The following is a 20,403-nucleotide window of genomic DNA, read 5'->3' as shown; positions in this document are numbered from 1 at the left end:
TACAAAGAAAGAAAAATAAAAGATTGATTCATTGGCTACAGCAAGCTGAAACCGAGCTCCTTTACTCTGTTCATAACCCTGTACAAATCTTTAGGTGTAGCAGCACCCTTTCGTTTCCCCCCCCTTACAGTGCGGTCTGGGGGTTGAGTTCCACACATCCCAGGTCCTCGTGGATCTCCCAGCATTTGTAGAAAGCGGGGACTGACTCCTTGAAATGACAGTGCATCGTTTGGGAACCTTCTCATCGAGAAGGCAAGTGCCAGCATAGATTGGCAAACTCCTTTCCCATTGCTATCAAAGGCAATTTCTGAGTAAGGCTGCATGTTGGCTCCTGAATGAAAAACAAACAAAACACCTTCAAAGTAGTTATCCTGCATGAACAACACAAACCCCAACCTCGTCAGAATTCCTCTGCTCCTGAATGCCAGGCCAGCTCTAGACATGCATTTCAATCTGGCAGTGATGGTGCACTCCATCCTCTTTTCTTATTCTTTCTGAAGATGCTTGTTAATGAACCTTCTCGAAAAGACAGAGGAGGATAAAAGGCCAGGGCACTGGGCGGAAAAGCAACGCAGATTGGAAAAGACGGAAAGCTTATTTAATTCTTTCTTTTCCTGATCTCAACTCCCTCAAGTTATCTTTAAAAGGATGTTTAAAGCTTACAGTTAAAACTTTTCTGCATTTAACTGTAATAATTAAAAGCAGCTAAGGGAGCATTCAGTTCCAAAGAGAAAAATTTCAGAACTCATTTCAGCCACTGCTGATTATGTGGTTGGGGATGGATGGGATCTTTAGAAGAGTTCACAGTGGCATTTTTACCTTGTTTTTTTTTTGTTTTTTTTTTTTTTTAAGTCTGTTGTGTTCAAATTTCATTTGTTAAGCTTTAAGGTCTTCATCATGTGCCTGTAACTCACCAACCCTCTGGATTCGAAAGGAGGAAAATGGGAACTAATGAATCACAGTGACACCAACCTGAGCTTTGTTTGAGGAACTGGTTTTATTACGCTTCCAGTGAAGCAAAAGATGTGGGTTGGAAGGAGAAGGAGGTGGGGATGTGGGAAGAGTAGAAGGATTGCAACAAGCCTGATTAGGTCCTTAGGAAACGGTACCGCAGTTTGCATGCTGCTCGCCACGTGGAGCACTGTCCCAACGGGATGCTCAGGATTGACTGTTTCTAATGAGAACATAAACCCAGGAAGTCTGGTATCCTGCCTGCATCAATGACTAATTCCAGCCAGATAAAAGGACATAAAAAACCTATAATGAAGCTACTGATTCTGTAAGGAAAGGGAACTGCCGATGTGATATTTGAAATACCAAGATCTCAGTCAACATAATTCATGTTCAATCACAGCCATCATCTGCATTTCAGAGTGGATTGTTAAAGTGTCTTACATGCAGATTGAGAGTGTTACAGGGGAATGTCTTCAGTTTCTTCCGGGGCAGACTGGGGTCACTGGTCTAATGGCTTCTGGTCAATCTGAAGTTTTGATGTTGTAGTACCTCAAGGGCTCAGTTTAATCCTGCATCACTTTAGATCTGAAGAAACAGGATAAAAGGTAAAATATTTCTGGACAACGGCCAATGGGATATCACATACACCTAGAGTAGGGGTTAGACATAGGGACGGCCTAGAGACTGGCACAGTTTGGGAACAGTGGTGAACAGTATCTTCACAGCTTTTCTATTGCTGTTAATCCCTAGACATAGGATGAGTTTGCCGTCAATTCAAGTAATTTATATTTCTTCTCCAGGTCACTGCTGCAGCTATGGGTTAAGACAGTAGAGTACTGTTAGGTTAAGGTTAGGGTTAGAGGCAAAAAGGCTCTGATGAGAGCTGTGATGGACAGGAGTCAGCACTGATCTTGAACTGACATCCTTAGCAGAGGTGCACCGAGCGGAGGAAGTAGAGACTGTAGTATGGAGCTGCATCCTGGAAAATACTCAAGCAGAATTAGTGTTGGCTTCGATATAACTGCTTAGATACGCAAAGGTAAGCCCCAGTTCAAGCAGCTGGCTGGACTATTGCCTGAGGTCTCAGAATTGCCAGGGAAAACAACCTGCATGTGGAATTGTTCAGTATGAAACTGTCTTTCCTATTAACAGCAACATCTTCTGGAGTCTGAACGTGCAGCACAGGATTTTCCTCCTGAGGTGAATTCTGTAGTTCAGTTCTCAGCTCACATAGAACATCATGTAACTCTCATTACTGAAACACTGTATGAGTATCACGTCTCAGTAATTAGTATGTAGAAGTAAACTATTAGTAGAGCTAAATGCAGTTTCTCAATTAAAATATGTAGATAATATATATAAATCTTTCCTACTGCATCTCTGAACAGGGAACAGTCACGGTGTTACAGTGGTTGGATGGAGAGTGACTTGGCCAATCCCCTACTCAGAGCAGTGTCAGCTAGGGTAGGTAGCTCAGGACCTTCTCCAGTTGAGTTTTCTCCAAAAACGGAGATGCCACAACTTTGTTGGGCCACCTATTGATGTTTTCTGGATATGTTAAGGCTCTAAATACAAACACACAAATTAATCTTTGCTGCAGTTGCTTTGAAAACATTGAAGTTCGGACTAGCAAGCATTTCTCGAGAAAGTTCATTACTCTTGTTTGCATTTTTATAGGATGTCTTGCTCAGTCATACTATTAAAAATATATTTTCAAAGAAACATGGGGAAATATATATTTCAATACATATACAATTGCTCAAATTTATTAAAAGTACAGTGAGCTTTGTGTCCAAAAAATAAATCATAGGAAACAGTGGGTTACTTGCAGTTGGCTCTGGTACTGAGAAGGCTTCAGCAGCAGGCATCTCTGTGTGGATGCATGGCACAGCACTGCTTTTTAGTTGTTCTTTTCAGTCTCGTTTTATTCCACAGCAGTAAAACTGCAATTTTAAAATTGTGCACTGATCTTTTCCACCAGCGCACATTGTACAAATCTGCTGAACTAACAGCAATTGAGAGAACACAGACCTGTAGGTTCATCTGCCACTGAATCATGATATTTAGTGTTTTTCAGGTACTGTGTCTTGTATAAATTGTTAGCATTGGAGTGCTACTAAGCCCACATCTTTCTTGGACCTTTACCTTGCACAGGTTATTCCCCATGTGTAACTTACCACACAAATCACCATTTATGCATTAACACAGCCCTTTGACCCAAACTGTGTGGGTCCTGCAAAGGCTTGTTCATTGCAGCACTAAAATCCAAGAGAGTTGTTTCAGGTTATTAATGCTTCAGTAGGGATGCAGACAAATCCCTTTAATTGCTGATGGCTTTCCACTACCCTCCCTCCAGCCATTCCCTTACCTGGTGCTCAGGTCTGACATGGGGGTTTTTCCCCACATTTTTCTGGAGTTTAATGGTAGAGCGCTAAGCTCCCTGACACACAGGGAGGCAGGGCCAGCCCCCAGGGTTGTTCGTGGGTCACTTTGGCTATGCCTTTGCCTCCAGGCTCAGCTGCTGTTTGGTTCTGAGCTACTTGTCCAGGGAAGGCTTCAGTCAGACACAGGAGCAGCAGCAGAGCTCAAGACCCCCCTGCCTGGTAAGGGAAGTACCATCCTGTATCACAGGTGCAGATGTGTGCAGAGCACCATGCATCACACGGGGCACTCCCTTCTGTTGCTCTGCAGTAGGAAGTGGACTCAAAACAGCCTCTGCCTGCTTCTCCAGTGTCTCTCAGGCTTTCTCCCGTGCAGCTCCTGCATACAAATTGCAAATCCACAGCCCAGGTAACAAAGCCACTGCCCCTTTCCCTGTTTAGGTGCCTTGGCATTTCCATTGGTAAGAGTTGGGGGCAGTCGTTGATTTTATATGGACGTACAGATCATAAATAATGGCTCACCAGTTCAAAGGAAGCCACCAGTGTCAAATCACATCAGCTAAAACGAAGTCAGTCTCCCAAGATACCAAGCAGAAAAAAGTACTCTCTAAAACAGAAGCTTTCTTTCCCGGGTCCCTATGCCTGTTCCACTGCTTATGTATTTAGACTGTAAAATACTTCAGGCAGGGATTACCTCTCCCTGCTGTGCTTTACTCAGCACCACATGTACCACTGTCTCTTTATGCAATAATTAATAATAAATCTTCTAGTAATCTTGTTACAGCACAATTTTCAGACTGTTACTTCCTCTGTGTGTTAGATAAAACAACCCAACAGATGATTTTTAGACTGAAGTAGTGCTAGGTATTTAGGGTTTTTCAATCACTTTAATATTGAGAGACTTACCAGGAAATCTGGATTATATGGTAGAATATGTGTTTGTCTGCTGTTGCTGTTACACTGGAATAACCTAGGAATAACTTTTCTGAAGTTATGAGAATTTAATATAATCTTCTTAAGGCAGAAAGCTTCTCACGTAGCTATGTATCATCACAGGCAGTGAAACTAAAAAAATGCTAATACCTAGCCCTTTGTGGTTACTTCATGCAGAGTATAGGTCTTGAAACTGTTTAAACAGTGCCTTGTTAATGAGCAGCATTAGCCTTGTGTTAGATCTCAGTGATACACAGGCCTTTTCTGGGCCTCTGCAAAACACTTTGTGGTACCTTTCATGAAATGGTGGACATCATAATGCTACATGGGCATTTATTGTAAGATACCAGCTTGGTATCGAAGCAGGCAGCTCTGGACATGGAGTTCTCCTGGCACCTTTTCTACGACATCACACCTGGAGGTCTGCAGTTTTGGTTTCCACCAGCTCCATCAGCCAGCACAGGCTCGTCTTCTCCTTATTCCTGTCCTACATGTTCTGAATTGTCCCATTTGCAAAACCAGGGAAGGTTGTGGACAGGTCTGGTTTGGAAACAGTGCAAATTTGCATCGGTGTCTTATTTGCAGGGATAGTCAAATCCCATGCCTGCTTGTCTTGGATAGATTTTTGCTGGGAGAAAGCAAATTTGTGTATTTGGCCAGCTAGAAAGGGAAAACACTGCATTTCTGAGTGTGTATGTAGCTGACATTTAATTTGCTGCATTATGCAGTCTTCTAATTCCTTCCTTCTGCATGTGTATATTTAATACCATTTATGTATATGGACGGAGAGAAAAAAGGAGAGAAAATGAAGCTGACTACCTCCAGAATCCTGGTGTAAAATGGTTATCCCTAATGTCTGTACAGTCTGTAATTTAGGAAATTGTTGTAACTGGAGTGAGGTTAAGGAAGGGGTATTTCCGAAGCTCAAGTACTGTTTGTATTTGCTGATTAATTCCAAATGAGGGCAGAAGCACTTAAAGGAATACTATAAAGGTGCATTTTCTCTTTTCATTTAGAAACATAACATCTGAGAAGCATTTATTAGCAAAACATCAACTCTATTTGCACATTTCCAAATAGAATATTAGAGCAACTGAATTTTAATTTTCATGTCTGTAATTTGTTAATATAATTATGGTACAGTACAGTTAGGTGCTTTCAGATCTTTCAGTGTTAATTAAAAAGCTAATAACTTGAAAAGCTATAAATATTGAGGTAGAAGGGCTAGTGCTTCAGGCAGTTAATCCTTTATTTGTCATTTACTAAAGATCCATGCACTAGAAAGCCAGGCTTTACGCCGAGCATAGCACTTTGTGGCTCGGCTCCTCCTTGCTCCCTGATAGGTATTCCCACCACACACAAGCAGCCCAGGGTCTGATTCCCTAGCACAAATCAGCACATGCACAGCTAAATGCAAGCAGAAAGCAGAAGACATCCCACCACTTTAGTCCATTAAGTTTTCTTCCTTGTCTGATTTCACCTCCTCAGCCCGATCCAGCCCTGCCTCTATATATATATTCACGCTGGCACGATGTGAAACAGTCCATTTGTGGCTTCTTCTGAAAGACGTACCCGTCTGGCCACGAATAGGTTTGTGTAGTCTGTTATGTAGGAGCCATGAGAAACTGTCTGAAATGTTGTCAGCTGCACCAGGCGTAGTGGTGTGTGTTTGTCAGAGGACATGTCCTTGTGCTCACAGGGGCTCAGGCCAGCAGATTTAGGACATACACCTCAGTCAGCTCTGGTTAGAAATGGTTGGGATATTTACATTTTCAAATTTGGGGAAATTGTTCATGGTTCCAAATTAAAAAAAAGGAAAGCCACTATTCACACTTCCTTGCTGGAATCTTGATTATGAGTCTCCCAAAACAACCCGCTGGGGTTCCCAAGCAGCACGTGCCTCATTGGGACTGCCCAGGTGGCAGAGGGGTCAGTTTGTGCCTCTGTGCTGGTGTGAAGCCTCAGACCAGCACGGGGCTAATCCCAGCTAAAGGGAAAAATGCTCCGTGATTGTCATGCGGTGTCTTAAAGTAGTTGTCTTTATTCCCTCACAAAGCGCTTAAATTCTGGTAGGCTAGAATATGAAATGGTTTCTGTCCACACAGTGCTTACTCTTCAGTCAATGGAAATGGAAGAAAGATTTTATATAGATGTAGTGATCCTGTTTCTGAATTAAACTTAACTGGATATAGCCTGGTTTGAATAGAGTGACTCCTGATTGGTGCTGGTAGGGGAGAACAGTGTTTTGCATTAAATGCACTGTGTTCTGGTGCTGATTGTTTTAAATGCTCTAAAATAAGACATCTACTTTAACAGAAAATGGACTTGCACTTCAGTTACGTAAATGAAGCACGAACAAATGAGGATGTTGTACCACAGAGGAGGAAAAGCTATGTTTTAAATTCTAAATGGTACCATTGTGCCAGAGAGCGTGCACAGCCAGATACACGCACACATGCCCAACACAAAGCGGCTGTAATTAAGAGAGTTTTTAAAACAGCCAACAGGACAAACATTGGAGCTGGGAAATGACATTCCCTCTTACAAAGGCAAGTGTTTGAGAGTGTACCTCAGCTTTGTTTCAGCACATAGTTATTTACCTTACGGAAATCATTAATTCTGCCCAGCGTTTTTGAAGAATAGCTTGATGATGAGCTTCCTAAGAGGCACTCAAAGGAAGCATTGCTTTCTGTAGTTGGTTCAAATTGTTTAATGTTTGTCAAACTTGAATTGCATTCGAAGGATACATTGTGAGTAATGGATTTCTCCTGCTATTTACACATGGGCAAGGCTGCACAGCCACTCCATGCTGCAGTTTATTGCACTGCATTATGTATGAGGTGGTTTTGCAAGTAGACACGTAAACACAAAAGGGGGGAGGGAAGAAAAACACAAGAAAGCAGATCTGTGTATTGTCCAATATACAAGCATTAGGAATAATTTAGAAAAGTTTTAAACACTCGTGTATAAATGTTTGGAACTATAGCACCGAAATGTTATTTACTGCGTGCTTAGCAGAAAACATGGGTAGCTTTACCATGAAGCTGCTCCTCCTCTTGTTAGAATTAGTTTATAGCTACTGCAGTGTTGTTACATGACCCAGGCAATCCCAACAGCCTTTATTGAAAATATAGGGTCACATCTTAAAAAGAGCTATGCTGTTTCATTTCTTATTGCTTTAAGGGGATTTTAGGTGCTAAGTCCATTTGTAAACCTGCTGCTCAGAACCATTAAGATGTAGGTGTGTGGTAAGTAAGAATCGGCAAATGGCTTAAAGACACCCATCACGCTGTGATTTCAACAGTCATTAGGGTATGCTCTGCTTAGGGATTTATCGCTAAATCCCCCTAAGCTCCTATCTGTACTCTCTAGGTAGTCAAATACCTGTGCTGTTCAGGCTGTGAACACCAACGGGAGATGTTCAACACCTCACAGACAGATTCACCCAGGCTGATTGCACCTTTCTGAGTAGCGTGCTGCTGATCCAGTGGGACCTCCTTCAAGTCAGCTCATTCCCTTGGTAATAGCAACAAAAGTGTAACGGCCTGTGAGAGTCACTGCTCACCCCTGGGAGTCCCCAGAGCTTACAGCATGGCTCTGCAATAGGACTAATCAGAGTACCTTCCTCACGTGAAATGATAACGGTGTCAGGATTTGATTCTGTCACTAGTAAGGTTACTGCCTTGGAGTTTGGCATCCTTGTAGCTGGCAATCACCACTGTCTGGACCACAAGATAGCAGCATCTTGTCAGTACGGTTCCTTGGCTTTGAGAGCTTGGAAGGGTTCGTTCCTATTTCTTTAAACCTCCCAAATACCGTGCTGGACTGAAGGTGACTATGGCTTTCCTGGGTGAGCTGTGATGGATAGTGAAAGGAGGACAGCACAGTGCATACCACAGCTGATATGTGGGCACTTGGTGTCTGAATATGAAATCCAGTGTCAGACTGTGATTTTCCAGGCAGCAGTCTGAACATGGATATGTTGTCTTGGGTATAAACTTGTTTGTTAGTTCTGGAACAAGCTAACTAATGGCACTACCTTGGTACAGGAGTCAGGGAAATTTTTATAAAAGAGATCCAAAGGGATCTGACAGCCATTACAGTGAACGATACCAAAGCTACTTCAGCAATCTTTGTGCAAGCTCTAATTCAGGTCCCAATAGTTTTCTGTGACTATTTATCCTCAAATGTTACATTCTTAATTTGGCAGGAGAAATGAACTTAACCAACCAAAGACGTTTCTAAGCCGTACCTGACAGGCTGGATCCCTGGCAGCACTTCAGCCCTTCTGCAGGTTGGAACTACTACTAATATAATTAAGTAATACTAGTCCATGGAAGAAATATATTAACTTTAGACAGTCTTAATATTGTACACAAGAGCCTGAGGATTGATAGTCCTTGTAATCTCTTATCTAAACATAGGAGGGCTGCATATGCTGTTCATAAAGCGCTGAAATCAATCATTACAGTGGCAGGCAGGTAATTGGGAAGCAAGCTCCTACTTATGCAGACCGTGAGGGGATAACAGCCTTCAACAATTTTTTTACAAATATTATTATGTCTCATCTTTCAAACTTCAAAATCTAAAGTGAGTCACTTAAAATCCATTTGTGAGCACTTCACAGGTAGCATAACTTTGAGAACTACAAAAACTTTGCATTTCCCATTACTTCAGAGAGCATGAGGGCATCCAGCACTTCAGGCAGAAAGATCTAGAAATGCGGGAGTGCCAGAGTTTGACATCGATTGCTGGAGCTTAGCACAGACCTGGTACGTGACTGCAAGGAGGGGGGCTCAGAATCATAGATCCAGGTAACAAATGAAAACCAGCTCTTAGAGCAGGAGCAGATTTTAATTAACATTGGTTAAGTCCTTTGAAATGTTAAGGCTTAAAACAATTATATGACTGCAGAGCTCCCTAAGTTTTTTTTTAAATGAAATTCTTGTACAGGGGATCTTGGAACATTTAAGTACAAGACTGTTTACACGTTCATCCAGTTGAAGATAGTCAGAAGGATTCAGTAATTGGAGTTTGTTACTAAAAGCTTCTCCATGTATTAAACATTAGCAGAATGTTTCTAGCTATGAAATGAATTAGGCCTAACTAAACCGTTGTGTGAATTAGCAGTATTCACTCTGATTTTCAGATTAGTTACATTAATTTTAAATACTGTTTTCTGCTGGGAAGACTAGTAAATACATGATAATAAAAATTGACTGTGTCCCATTAAAACATTGAGAAGAGAATATACTGCTTTCATTGTTTTTAGTAACTCATTGTAATCCACAACTTGCATTGAGTTCGCTGGAATTTATCCTCTTTTATAATGACACCAATAATTATCTTATTTTGTTTTTTATTACTTCATAAGATGAATGAAAGTTGTTTCCATTGCTCAGAGGAGCACAGTTTAGCTCTATTAGAAATGTGAGGAGTTAGCAGTGGTCCCACTTCTCTACAGAAGGATGCAAGTCCTTTAGGCTCCTCGGCATGGTAGGCCCCATCTGTGCTTCCCCACCTGAAGAACAACAGTTGTTTCCCTTATGAAGGCTTGGGGTTTTTTTGTGTGTATATTTTCGCTCGGTTTCTTCTTTCTTTTTTATAAATTACGATTCGTATCTTGGTCTTGCAAAAAACTTGTGTGGGCAGATCTGAGCATCCATACAGCTCCCATGAAGTGTGAAATACAAACTGTTGTTTGCCTCATCACGTTTCATCTGAATGCTGTTTTTCTGGCAGGAAGGACTGGTTGTCTGTATTAATGTTGAGGGTTGCGACCACAGCTTTTTGCACATAGGGCGAGCTGACAGTTAGCTGGGTAGCAGTGGAAAAGCAACAGAAGAAATGTGGGACGTTTTTTACATCCTGTGATACTAAAGCATCTTCTTTTAGCATTATATATCTTCGCTGCTGCACATTGCATTTATTCTCTGATGACTCATAGCAGGAGCAAATCCTTTACTTCTTTCTTAATGTGGTAGTATTTTATAAAGTACAAACAAAAAACCTCATGTATGTTTGCAAATTATTTGAAGGGTGTTTGAATAAGCTACAAGTTTTTAAGCTGCTGCACAGTATGTATTAGCGTTTGTTTCAGGGCTTCTGTGTAGATAAACAAAAGCTTTAAAGACTCTGGAAAAAGGCTGATCCCCTCTCCTCCCAAGAGACACCATCCTCTTCGTTTCCTTTCCTCTCCACTTTGAAATTACTGCCTATAACCCCAGCAAAAAACACACCGAAGAAAAATTGTCTTTCTCTGGAAATATTTACATGCTGCTTAGCACAACAGGGTCCTGATTTTAATGTAAGGCCTTTAGATGCTGCCTTAATGCTGGTCGGTAAATAACCTTTTCTAAAAATACCTGAGGACGTGAATCTTGATTACACTGTAGCATTCAGGTCTGTAGCAAAATTTCCTTTTGATGATTCTTCAATTCTAATCCAGCATAAACTTTTTGCCTTGTTATAGGGATAACTATGTTATAGGGCTAACATGATAAGAATTCAGCGTTTTTTGCCAGGTGTGTGCTTTTCTTCTCCAGGACATTGCAGGGAAATTGGAGCACTATGGCAGCAGTTTCAGTTAGTTTGCTACTTGGGATCTGAAAACAGACAAAATGAACCTCACAATGTCCTCTTCCTTTGAGTCCTGATTTAAGCTGGCACTTGGCTGGGAGAAGTGGAAGGGGACTTTGGTGTCTCCACATGTTTGGGTTGGCATGAGAAGCTCCTCTGGTGTCACAGGGCACCTGGGACATCGGATTAGGGCTGTGGCTGTGACATTCCACATTTGTCAAGGACTTAAGCACCTCTCTAAGGTAACGTGTATATACAGGCACTCTTGTAGTTCAGGAAGAGGATTTTACAGTTTAAATTACTCTTTTACATTCCTTTAAATTACTGGTTAATTGATCACTGTGTTGGTCTAATCTCTCGTTTTCCTCATTTGTGTTTGATGATAAAAGCTTGCTGAAAATGCATAGCCATCAAAACCATTAATAGTTGTCAGAGTTTAAAACATGCAATCTCAAGCCAAGTACAGGCTTTCTAAAAATCATACTCTATGTGATGCACTTGCATAAATATTAACTCTCGTGTACAAAAGCACACCAGAGAACTGCTGCAATTAGATGCCAACATGATGAGGGAGCAGCAAGATGCTCCTGTGGGTGACTTATGGAGCAATAATTCACAAGAAGGTACTGTTAGAGAAAGGCAGAAGGCCGAGTGCTGTTAAATGCAGCAGGTGTGAATTACTGCACTATAATTCACAGGCTTGGGTGTCTTATTGGAATTATAAAGTAGCCCTATGCAAATATTTCTTAAAGATGCAAGGACAAATAATCAGACATAGCTGGGCTGTCCCTCACCTAAGGATCTCAAAGTCTTAGGCAGCAACAAGGTATTTCATCAGAAAAGTAAAGGAAAAAAATGGGTTATTTTAAACTGAATAAAATAACTGAATATGAGTACATTAAAACTGTTAACTTCTAGTTTGTCTGCTTTTTCAGTTAGCCTCTGAACTTGCCTGTCATGAACTCTCCAGAGCTCCCCTGTTCAGTTTTGTCCTACTAGGGTCTCTTTATGGTGCAAAGGCAGCTGAAGTGCCTACAAAAACAAGGTTCTGATTATCCTTGTTCTAGGAGCTTCCTCACAAGGATTAATCCATTCTATAAATGACAGGGGCAGATGGACAGGATCGCTGTTTTTAGAGGTATGCTCTGGTTTCGAGTACCCACCTTTAATACTGTGATGAATTTTTACTCCTACCTGAAGAAGAACTCTGAGAAGGCTGCAATTATCTGTAGCCTCTGTAAATAAGGCTGCTTCGTTTCCCATTAAAATGTTGAATCTGTAGGTTAATGACAAGTCAGCCATTATCATTACATATACAGCCTGAAAATCGAAGCCATCCCCTCTAAAACCAAACGTGTTGATAGATCCAAGCACATTCTTATTGTTATAAAAATACTCAAATTTCAACAGATGGGCTCTCAGGAAAGAGCAGTTAGCGGTTTGTTTAAGAAAGGACAATTGATGAGTGCTTACTGTGAAAGAGGGGCTGGGATGTAGGCTGAGCTCTTGAAGAACTAAATCAACTTCAGGTTGTGTGGCTGTGCCAGGCAAACAGAGGAGCCTGGTGCGATCTAATGAGCTCAACAGCTGCTAGGTGTCAATTTGCAACAATGCTATAAAAAAATGATTTGATGTTTTGTCTCATGGGGGATTCGTATTTAAAACACATATTTGGATATTTCTGTTCTTCAGAATGCTCCCCAAGAAAAGGTCCAAAATGATCTCTGATCAATAGTATTATTTCTCAGTTTGTTTGGTTTTTGTCGCTTTGGGTCATTTGCACCATTGCTAATTTGCAGGTTTTGTAACAAAAACAATATGTAGTATTGTTATCTTTCTACGCTATTTTTACTTAGCCTGTGGTCCAACCATGAGAAATGGTGGCATCTTTGGCTTCTTTTTGGGTCGGAGTGTTTGAACTGTAGTTATGTTATTCCCTAGGTGTGTTATCAGAGGTCATAAACAGTCCTGGCCCCACACTGGCCTTCCATCTGTCACCATTTCTATGTAGGCAATGTGCAATTGGCAGCATGTAGAAGTGTCCAGTATTTCTTCAGTATTTGTTAGTGATGAGGTGCTTTCACTTTGTTGGTGATTATATTTTAAGAGCATTGGAAAAAGAATCTAGATCTAACCAAAATTCCTTAGCAAGCCTCAGTCAGCCAGGCTCCTTTAAAAAGCCATCTTTCTGTGAACAATGCTTTAATAAGCTTAGTAACGCTCCCCAGATTAGCTTTCTGCTATGGTTATTTGGGGCTATTTCAATACCTTTATGAAATTGAGTCATCTTCTCTTACAAAGATGTCACTAATTAAAACCAAGATGAGCAACTGCTTACACAGTGTGGTGGGTATGATTGCAGAGTTACTCGAGCGCATGTGACAGCATATGTATCCTCTAGGAACATCCCAGGAATAAAAGTTGGTAAGCTATCCAAGAGCGAATGTCAAATTCGTCAAGCAAAGGCTTGACTGAACTGTGATGCCCATCAGAGATTCTAAAAAGATCTCCAAACATCAGACAGAGAAGTCAGCTGGCTGGAAGGATCGATTTCATTACGTCCCTCTGGCCCGTTCCTGGGATGCTGCCTCAGCCTGCCACTGCAGGGTGTTTTGACCTCTGGATCTGACAAAAGAATTTGCCAAGACTCATACTAACGGAGACAACATTGCCATGGAAAGCAGAGCAAACCTTTAAAATCAAACCTTTGCTCTACCCTATATCCTTGATGCTCTGTGTTTCTTCAAGCTTATTGAACAGTGTACGTGGCAGGCTTTTATCTCCGAAATCTAGGCAACAAGTTGCTGTCATTTTACTACTCTGCATCCTTCATCAGGCTGGCATTTTCAGGCAGAGACCCTCTATAATAGTGACATAATTTCCCCCCACAAAATTGTTGGGTTACATTTAAAACACATGCAAAGGCATGAGGATTTAGTGGCACACAAATAGATGAAAGGAGCAATAGCCATGGTGGCTACATCCCCAGACAAAAATGTGAATGTTAATTGCTCCCCTTTGAGAAATTATAACACGTGTTAATTGGCATTTTGGCTCCAAAGGAGGATTGGTAAAAAGGATATCCAGGATTGTCCCTATTGTTAAGGTTTGGTGATGTCAGCCTGCCTGAATTCATCATTTTAAGTTACCAGTCAACAGGCTTAATGGGGTTAATTAGTTACCTTCTCAAATAAACCTTCCAAGCTGGTTTTATTTACTTCAGGGTTATGTAAATTTACCACTATTTCTGCAAGCGTTCTTCTGAGGGCTATTACGGCATTGCTTATTTTTGTAAATAACATTCCTTGTCACTGAATGTATGTATCTACCTGCCAAAATGAACCAAAAATCTTTAACAGACAAGCTGTTAAAAAGATTTTCTTGTAGCTAGAACTTTGAAATTCTCTATTCAGGAATCCAGATGATTGAAGAGCATTACAGAAATGAATTAAAAATACCATCAGTTGTTCCACTTATCAAAATGGTATCAAATCCTTCCTTGTGGTTGCAGACGTACCCACTGCACTCATACGGCAACTCCAGTTTTCATTCATTTTCTCTTAAGCCCATATTTTGTTCAAGCAGGATTTCAAGGCATGAAGAGGCCTTTAAAAGAATTCAAAATTTATATTCAAGGTAATTGAAAACAACATGTTGCTTTCTGCATTTTTATGTGGCCACTGCAGGATGAAAATGCTCTCCTGAATTTCCTTACTTGTGTCACTGCTGTAAATTCTTGTGTCACCAGCACTGGCTTAACACAACGTGACTTACCTAATTGGACACGATGTGTCACAGCAGCTGTGCGCCAGCCTGGATACACAAATAGGCCTTTTCAGGTGGTGGCAGCTTTATATGTTCCTTCCACCTGTAGCAGCTGGTTAAAAACACATATATGTTCAAAGCCGACCCCGGTTCTGTAGCCATGAGGGCCATTGTGACACGGTGCCGGGTGCTGGAACACAGAGCCCCAGGGGACTCCAGCCCTGCCTGTCCCAGCCAGGGGCTCCTCCACTCCACAGCTGCAGCCAGGGCCCAGGGACAGCATGGCCGGGGAGTTTGGGCTCATCCAGCCGGGCAGCTACGTGGAGATCAAGCGCAGAGATGGGCGCATCCATCCAGCACTGGTGACAGAGCTCCATGAAAGCACCTCCAGCATCACTGTGGAGTGGATTGAGAAAGGGACCAACAAGGGTAAGCAGGTGGATCTCCAGCTCATCTTTGACCTCAACCCTCACCTGGCCCCAAGGAGCCCATCCACGAGCAGCATCAAGGCCCCACTGTCAGCCAAAGGAGACCAGAGCCTGGTGAGTGAAAGACGGCCACAGCCCATCAAAGTGGAGAAGCCGTCTGAGGACAGCAGGGGCCCTGTAGCAGTCCAGCTTGGCTCCAGACCCAGGTGGACATCACCAGGCGTGTGGCAGATTGAAAGGCTGCGAGAACAGCGGGAACGCCGTCGGCTGAGGATGCGGGAGCAGCGAGCTCAGCAGGCCACCGCGTCACTCCAGGCCAGGGCCGATGTGCTGGCCATGATCCAGGAGTGCCGCAGCCAGCTGGACTGCAAGGCACTGCAGGCCTCCATGCCCCGGCAGCCCCATCGCATCTGTGTGTGTGTCCGGAAGCGGCCGCTGAACCAGCGGGAGGTTGAGCTCAATGACATTGATGTGGTGACAGTGCCCTGCCAGGACGTGGTGATGGTGCATGAAGCCAAGCAGAAGCTGGACCTCACGCAGTATCTGGACAACCAGATCTTTCGCTTTGACTATGCCTTTGATGACCATGCCACCAACGAGCTGGTATACAGGCACACCGCCCAGCCCCTGGTGGAGACCATCTTCCAGGGGGGCATGGCCAGTTGCTTTGCCTACGGCCAGACAGGCAGCGGCAAGACACATACCATGAGGGGAGGCTTCTCTAGCCAGAGCTCTGAGTGCTCCAGGGGGATCTACATTCTGGTTGCTGAGGACGTCTTCCGCAGACTGAAGGACCCTAGCTGCCTGATACTGGAGCTTCGAGTCTATGGGGCCTTCTTCGAGATTTATGGGGGCAAAGTGTTTGACCTGCTGAACTCAAAGAAGCGGCTGAGGGTGCTAGAAGATGGGAAGCATCAGATCCAAGTGGTGGGCCTTAGGGAGGAAGAGGTCATGAGCGTGGAAGATGTCAGCAAACTGATTGAAATGGGCAGCAAGTGTCGCACGTCAGGCCAGACTTCTGCCAACACTCACTCCTCCCGGAGCCATGCCATCTTCCAGATCATACTCAAGAAGAGAGGGCATTTGTATGCCAAGTTTTCGCTGATTGATTTGGCTGGGAATGAGAGAGGAGCTGACATCTCCACTGCAGACAGGCAAACGAGGCTGGAGGGGGCTGATATTAATAAAAGCCTCTTGGCACTCAAGGAGTGCATCAGGGCACTGGGACGTAACAAAGCTCACACCCCATTCAGGGCTAGCAAACTCACCCAGGTCCTGCGGGACTCATTTATAGGGGAAAACTCACGTACCTGCATGATTGCCACTGTCTCTCCAGGGATGAGATCCTGCGAGCACAGCCTTAACACCCTGCGGTATGCCAACTGCGTGAAGGAGCTGGTGGTGAATTTAAACTCCCTTGGACAATCCCGTCAGGAGGTGCCCAGGTTCCTGCATCAGCTAAAGGACATGAAGAAACCCTGGGCTGTTCAGAACTCCCCCAGGACACCTGAGTTACAGCTGTCTGGGGTACAGCCTGACAAGGAGGTATCACCCCAGTTATTTACTTTCAATGCCAAAGGAAAACCGCAGAAGAAGAGAAAAGAGACAGATGAGAAAGTGCTTCTGGAGGAGCATCAGGAGTCTCTGCGATGGTTGAAGGCGTTCTTAGAGGTGGCTGAAGAAATAGACTACAATGTGGATTTTTATGCTGCGCAGTTTGAATCAGTCCTGAGTCAAAAAATTGGCACCCTGACCGAGATTCAAGAAAAAGTCAAACTATTCCGGTCAGTTCTTTGCAAAGAAGAACAGGGCAGCAACCAGAGCTGCATGAAGAGATCTCGTGTGCTGTAAGCTGTGCTGGAGCCCCCCGGCCCCTGGGACTGCTGGGCGATGAGAGCGGTTAGATACCAACGCTTCAATTGCCTAACAAATCCAATGCTTAAAAAAATCTTAAACAGTGTCTGCAGGGATATTCTGTTTGTTGGTTTGTTTTTATTTCTTGAAAATAATGGTTTCATCTTGTGGGAGAACAGTCCTGTGTTTCTTCCAGGAATTTTTCACTGCAGAAGGTAAAACTATGCAGTTGTGAGGACCTAACCTGTAGGAAAAGAGTTTGCAGAAAATGTATCTCACCTCATTTGGGCAGGTTTCCCTCTCATGCCTGTAAAACATATACCCATATACATTTATATATGCCATCCTCGATGTGGCCTGCTATGGGGTTCTGTCAAACTGCACCAAAATGGAAGTCCCATTCCCAGGGTAGAAGGCATTTTAAAAGATTTTAAAAGGTGTCTGAGTGCAAAGCACCATCATTTCTGAGCTTGATACATTTGGGAAATGAGGGTTATTTTGTCATGGCATAAGCAGTGGCTTTTTATAGCATTTGCTCACTTTTTTTCTCTCGCCCTCTCTTTAAGTATGTTCTCATGAGACATTAAAAGGAAAAAAACCCTAGAAACTGCCTTCATAAAAAGCAGACTAACGAGTATGGCAATTGCCTGGCCTATGGGGAGAAGATGGGCCTGCGGAGTTTGCAGAGGGAAGCAGGGGAGTCAGTGCCCTGTATCAGAGACCTGACGAGAGATTTGCCAGACCTAAAGGGTCAGAAAAGCTGCATCTAACAAATCCCCACCTGCTATGGTGTGTATCAGTGCAGTGGCAGCACATGGGGTGAGGCAGCGCTTCGTACCTGAGGGTAAACCCTGCAAAAGCTGCTTTCTGTAGACAGGTTGAAGCATCAGGCTCACGTGTATGCATATTATTTAATTTGGAAATTAATTAGTATAAATTCTTAAAAGGGTAGCAAGTAAGTTGAAGAAATTAAATAGTATAAATCATATTTAATTAATCAATGATCTTCCTCCATTTGCTCATACTGTCTTATCGCTCTCTGGCTGTTGGTCCCATCGACCAGTTTATCCTGGGGAACATTTTAACCATCTGATCCAAAGTGTGATGAAGCCAATGGAAGAACTTCAGCAGTCCTTCACGCAGGCCAGAAATCTGTTTTCAGCGATGAAATCATTAGACACCAAACATTGTTTAAATGCTGGTCATCTCCTAGCAGTAGTAATATGCTGTGCTTTTCAGCTTCAGTGCACTTTACAAGCATTTACGTATTGGCATCCTGCTTGTTTTGATATTCCTAGTTTCAGCCGCTCATAGCATTCAGAGATGCAGTGAGACATAAGTACTACTTGCCAGATTAAGATAAAAGTGTGTTCTATACAGCAGGAATTTACCATGGAAGGGTTTTCTCATTTCTGAAAAGAAACGTCTTTGAGGTTGCTTCCTTAGCATTTTCCTTAGATTCTTGTATTTGAGGTGCTGGTCACAGTAGCAGACCAGGTTGTGAAGCCCAGGTACCCCACCACATGGTACAGGACGTGAAAGCAAGCTGGCTCCATGGACCGTTGCCTGAAACTTTCTGGCAGGGTCCCTTCTAGCTGGAGTAGGAAGCGTCTTCCATGCAGGACACATGATGGATTCACACTTTTGGCTGGCTGTGGTGCTTGCTCCAGGTCTAAGTTCTTGCTGCTCACATGCTGTGGCCGCGCGTTAGTTATAAATCATTAGCATGAACTGTTTTGGCAAAAAGGGCTATGAATTAATCGAGTTGGGCACAGTTCTAGAAACACAGTTTTAATGAGCTGGAACAAAGTCTTACCAGGGTGTGATGGTTTGCAGTGAGTAGGAAAATGAATTTTATTCTCCCGTTGTTTATACTCACATATTCAGGAGGCTGTTTTCGACTAAGCTCAGAAAGTGACTCATGAGCACACCCTACTGCTCCTTAAAGCAGATGCAAAAGGAATTAACTAAATTAGCCTTTTTTTTTTCGTGCTTATGTGAAATGTTGATTGACCTCTTTTCTTTATTTGATGATCTTCATCTACATAGTTTCCTTTGCTCTCTAAACATAAATCCTGTGTATAGAGGGTGCAAAACCCATTCTGCCTATTACCTGGACTTTAAGCATGACTTCTTGTCTGTATTTATGAGTTTGTAGCCACAGAATACCCCTCTCTTTAGAGGGTTTGGAAATGTAGGTTAAGCATGTTTACACGTGCCCACAGAGCCCAGCCTATACAGGTTCAAAGGTACAGTGAAAATTCTTCCTAATTTTTATTGGACCAAGTATGCCTTTGTAATGAAACCAGAATCAGATAAGTGTGCTGAGTTCTAGGTTTGCATTGCTCTGGTGACCATGAATGTTCAATTAAATAAAGATCCTTAATTAATTATAGCAAGGTCAGCCGTTCACTTAGCCTGTTAAACAACTGAAACACTTTTATGGAATGCATCCCTGTTTATAAGTGATTGTAGCTGAATGAACAAGAGAAGCAACTGTTGCATAGACAGAGCCTGGCTAATTTAATCATTCTATGCCTGATAATTAACCATAAATATTGCTATTCTGTTATGTCACAACGATTGAAGCCTGTTCTCTTGCTACCTTTGTCATTTCTGGGGGAGATTTCACTGGTAGTTTTGATATAATAAATAATTCTTAGGACATCCACCTCAATGCTTCATATGCCTCTGCTTGACTTCAGTGTTTCATGGGGACTGAACATACGTACCCAGAACCTCCTTGGTCACCAACTGACAGTAGTTATATATATATATACATATATATATAGGTCTAACTTTCCAGCTGCTGTTTCCTAGTTCTGAGCTTGGAACAACAGAGCTTGGAACATCGTCGGCTGCAAAATATATTCTTATTTCCATACTTCTCCAGTGTTTGCCAGTTAATTTTGTCAGAGCAGTGCTGCAATGTGTTCATAGCTTGATTCAGTCTCTGTTGAACTCCTTGTTAGGTTTTCTCATTGTTTGTTCTAGCTCTTGCATGTTCTTCTGCAGTCCTCAAAGGTTTGAATTCCCTCACACTTAAAGCAACTGAATGGCTGTATGTTCCCTTGAGCAGTCAGGACAGTTCAACCCATAACATGTCATGCATCAGCTGAAAAATAAAACTGATTCATCCACTAGTTTTTTGAAATATTCAATTGCTTTGCCCTCTGCTCTCACATTCACTTGCCTTCCTAGCTACTCTTCCCATTCAAACTGCCTTTTTAGCTGTGTCTCTCCACATCATGCTGTCATGCAGTAATTCTGTTGAGTATATCTCAGAATCTTTCCTTTCAGAATTTTTCAGCATTGCCAGCTCTCATGTCTCAGAAAATACATACATTTTTAATTCTTCTAGTACCTTCTAGAATTATTTAATTTTTGGAATCATACTTTTTTGAGGGTGTGGGGGGGCAGTTAATTAATCTTATAGGTTTCTTAGTAGCAGGAAAAAACTTGGAAAGGTACAATCAGAATGCTACTAAGCTGGAAGGCCATGTTGAAAA

The 20,403-nt window shown here is 42.6% G+C and overlaps 2 protein-coding genes across 2 annotated transcripts in view; both read left to right on the top strand.

Moving 5' to 3' along the window:
* The window catches only part of TOM1L1 (target of myb1 like 1 membrane trafficking protein), a 416,402-nt gene that overhangs the window by 155,189 nt on the left and 240,810 nt on the right, over positions 1-20,403 (top strand). The gene's annotated exons all lie outside the window — the stretch shown is intronic.
* KIF2B (kinesin family member 2B) lies at positions 13,812-18,411 on the top strand. Its single transcript, XM_080561280.1, has one exon. It carries the CDS (start codon positions 14,894-14,896, stop codon positions 16,889-16,891), a length of 1,998 nt encoding a protein of 665 aa, XP_080417406.1. The 5' UTR covers positions 13,812-14,893; the 3' UTR covers positions 16,892-18,411.

This window comes from Anser brachyrhynchus (assembly GCF_964034855.1).
Source record: "Anser brachyrhynchus genome assembly, chromosome: 18".
Taxonomy (NCBI): Eukaryota; Metazoa; Chordata; class Aves; order Anseriformes; family Anatidae; genus Anser; species Anser brachyrhynchus.
This window is presented reverse-complemented; position numbering and strand designations above follow the sequence as displayed.

Bases quoted from the DNA above. Each gene is read 5' to 3' on its own strand.
- KIF2B (XM_080561280.1), top strand. From the start codon at position 14,894: ATGGCCGGGGAGTTTGGGCTCATCCAGCCGGGCAGCTACGTGGAGATC.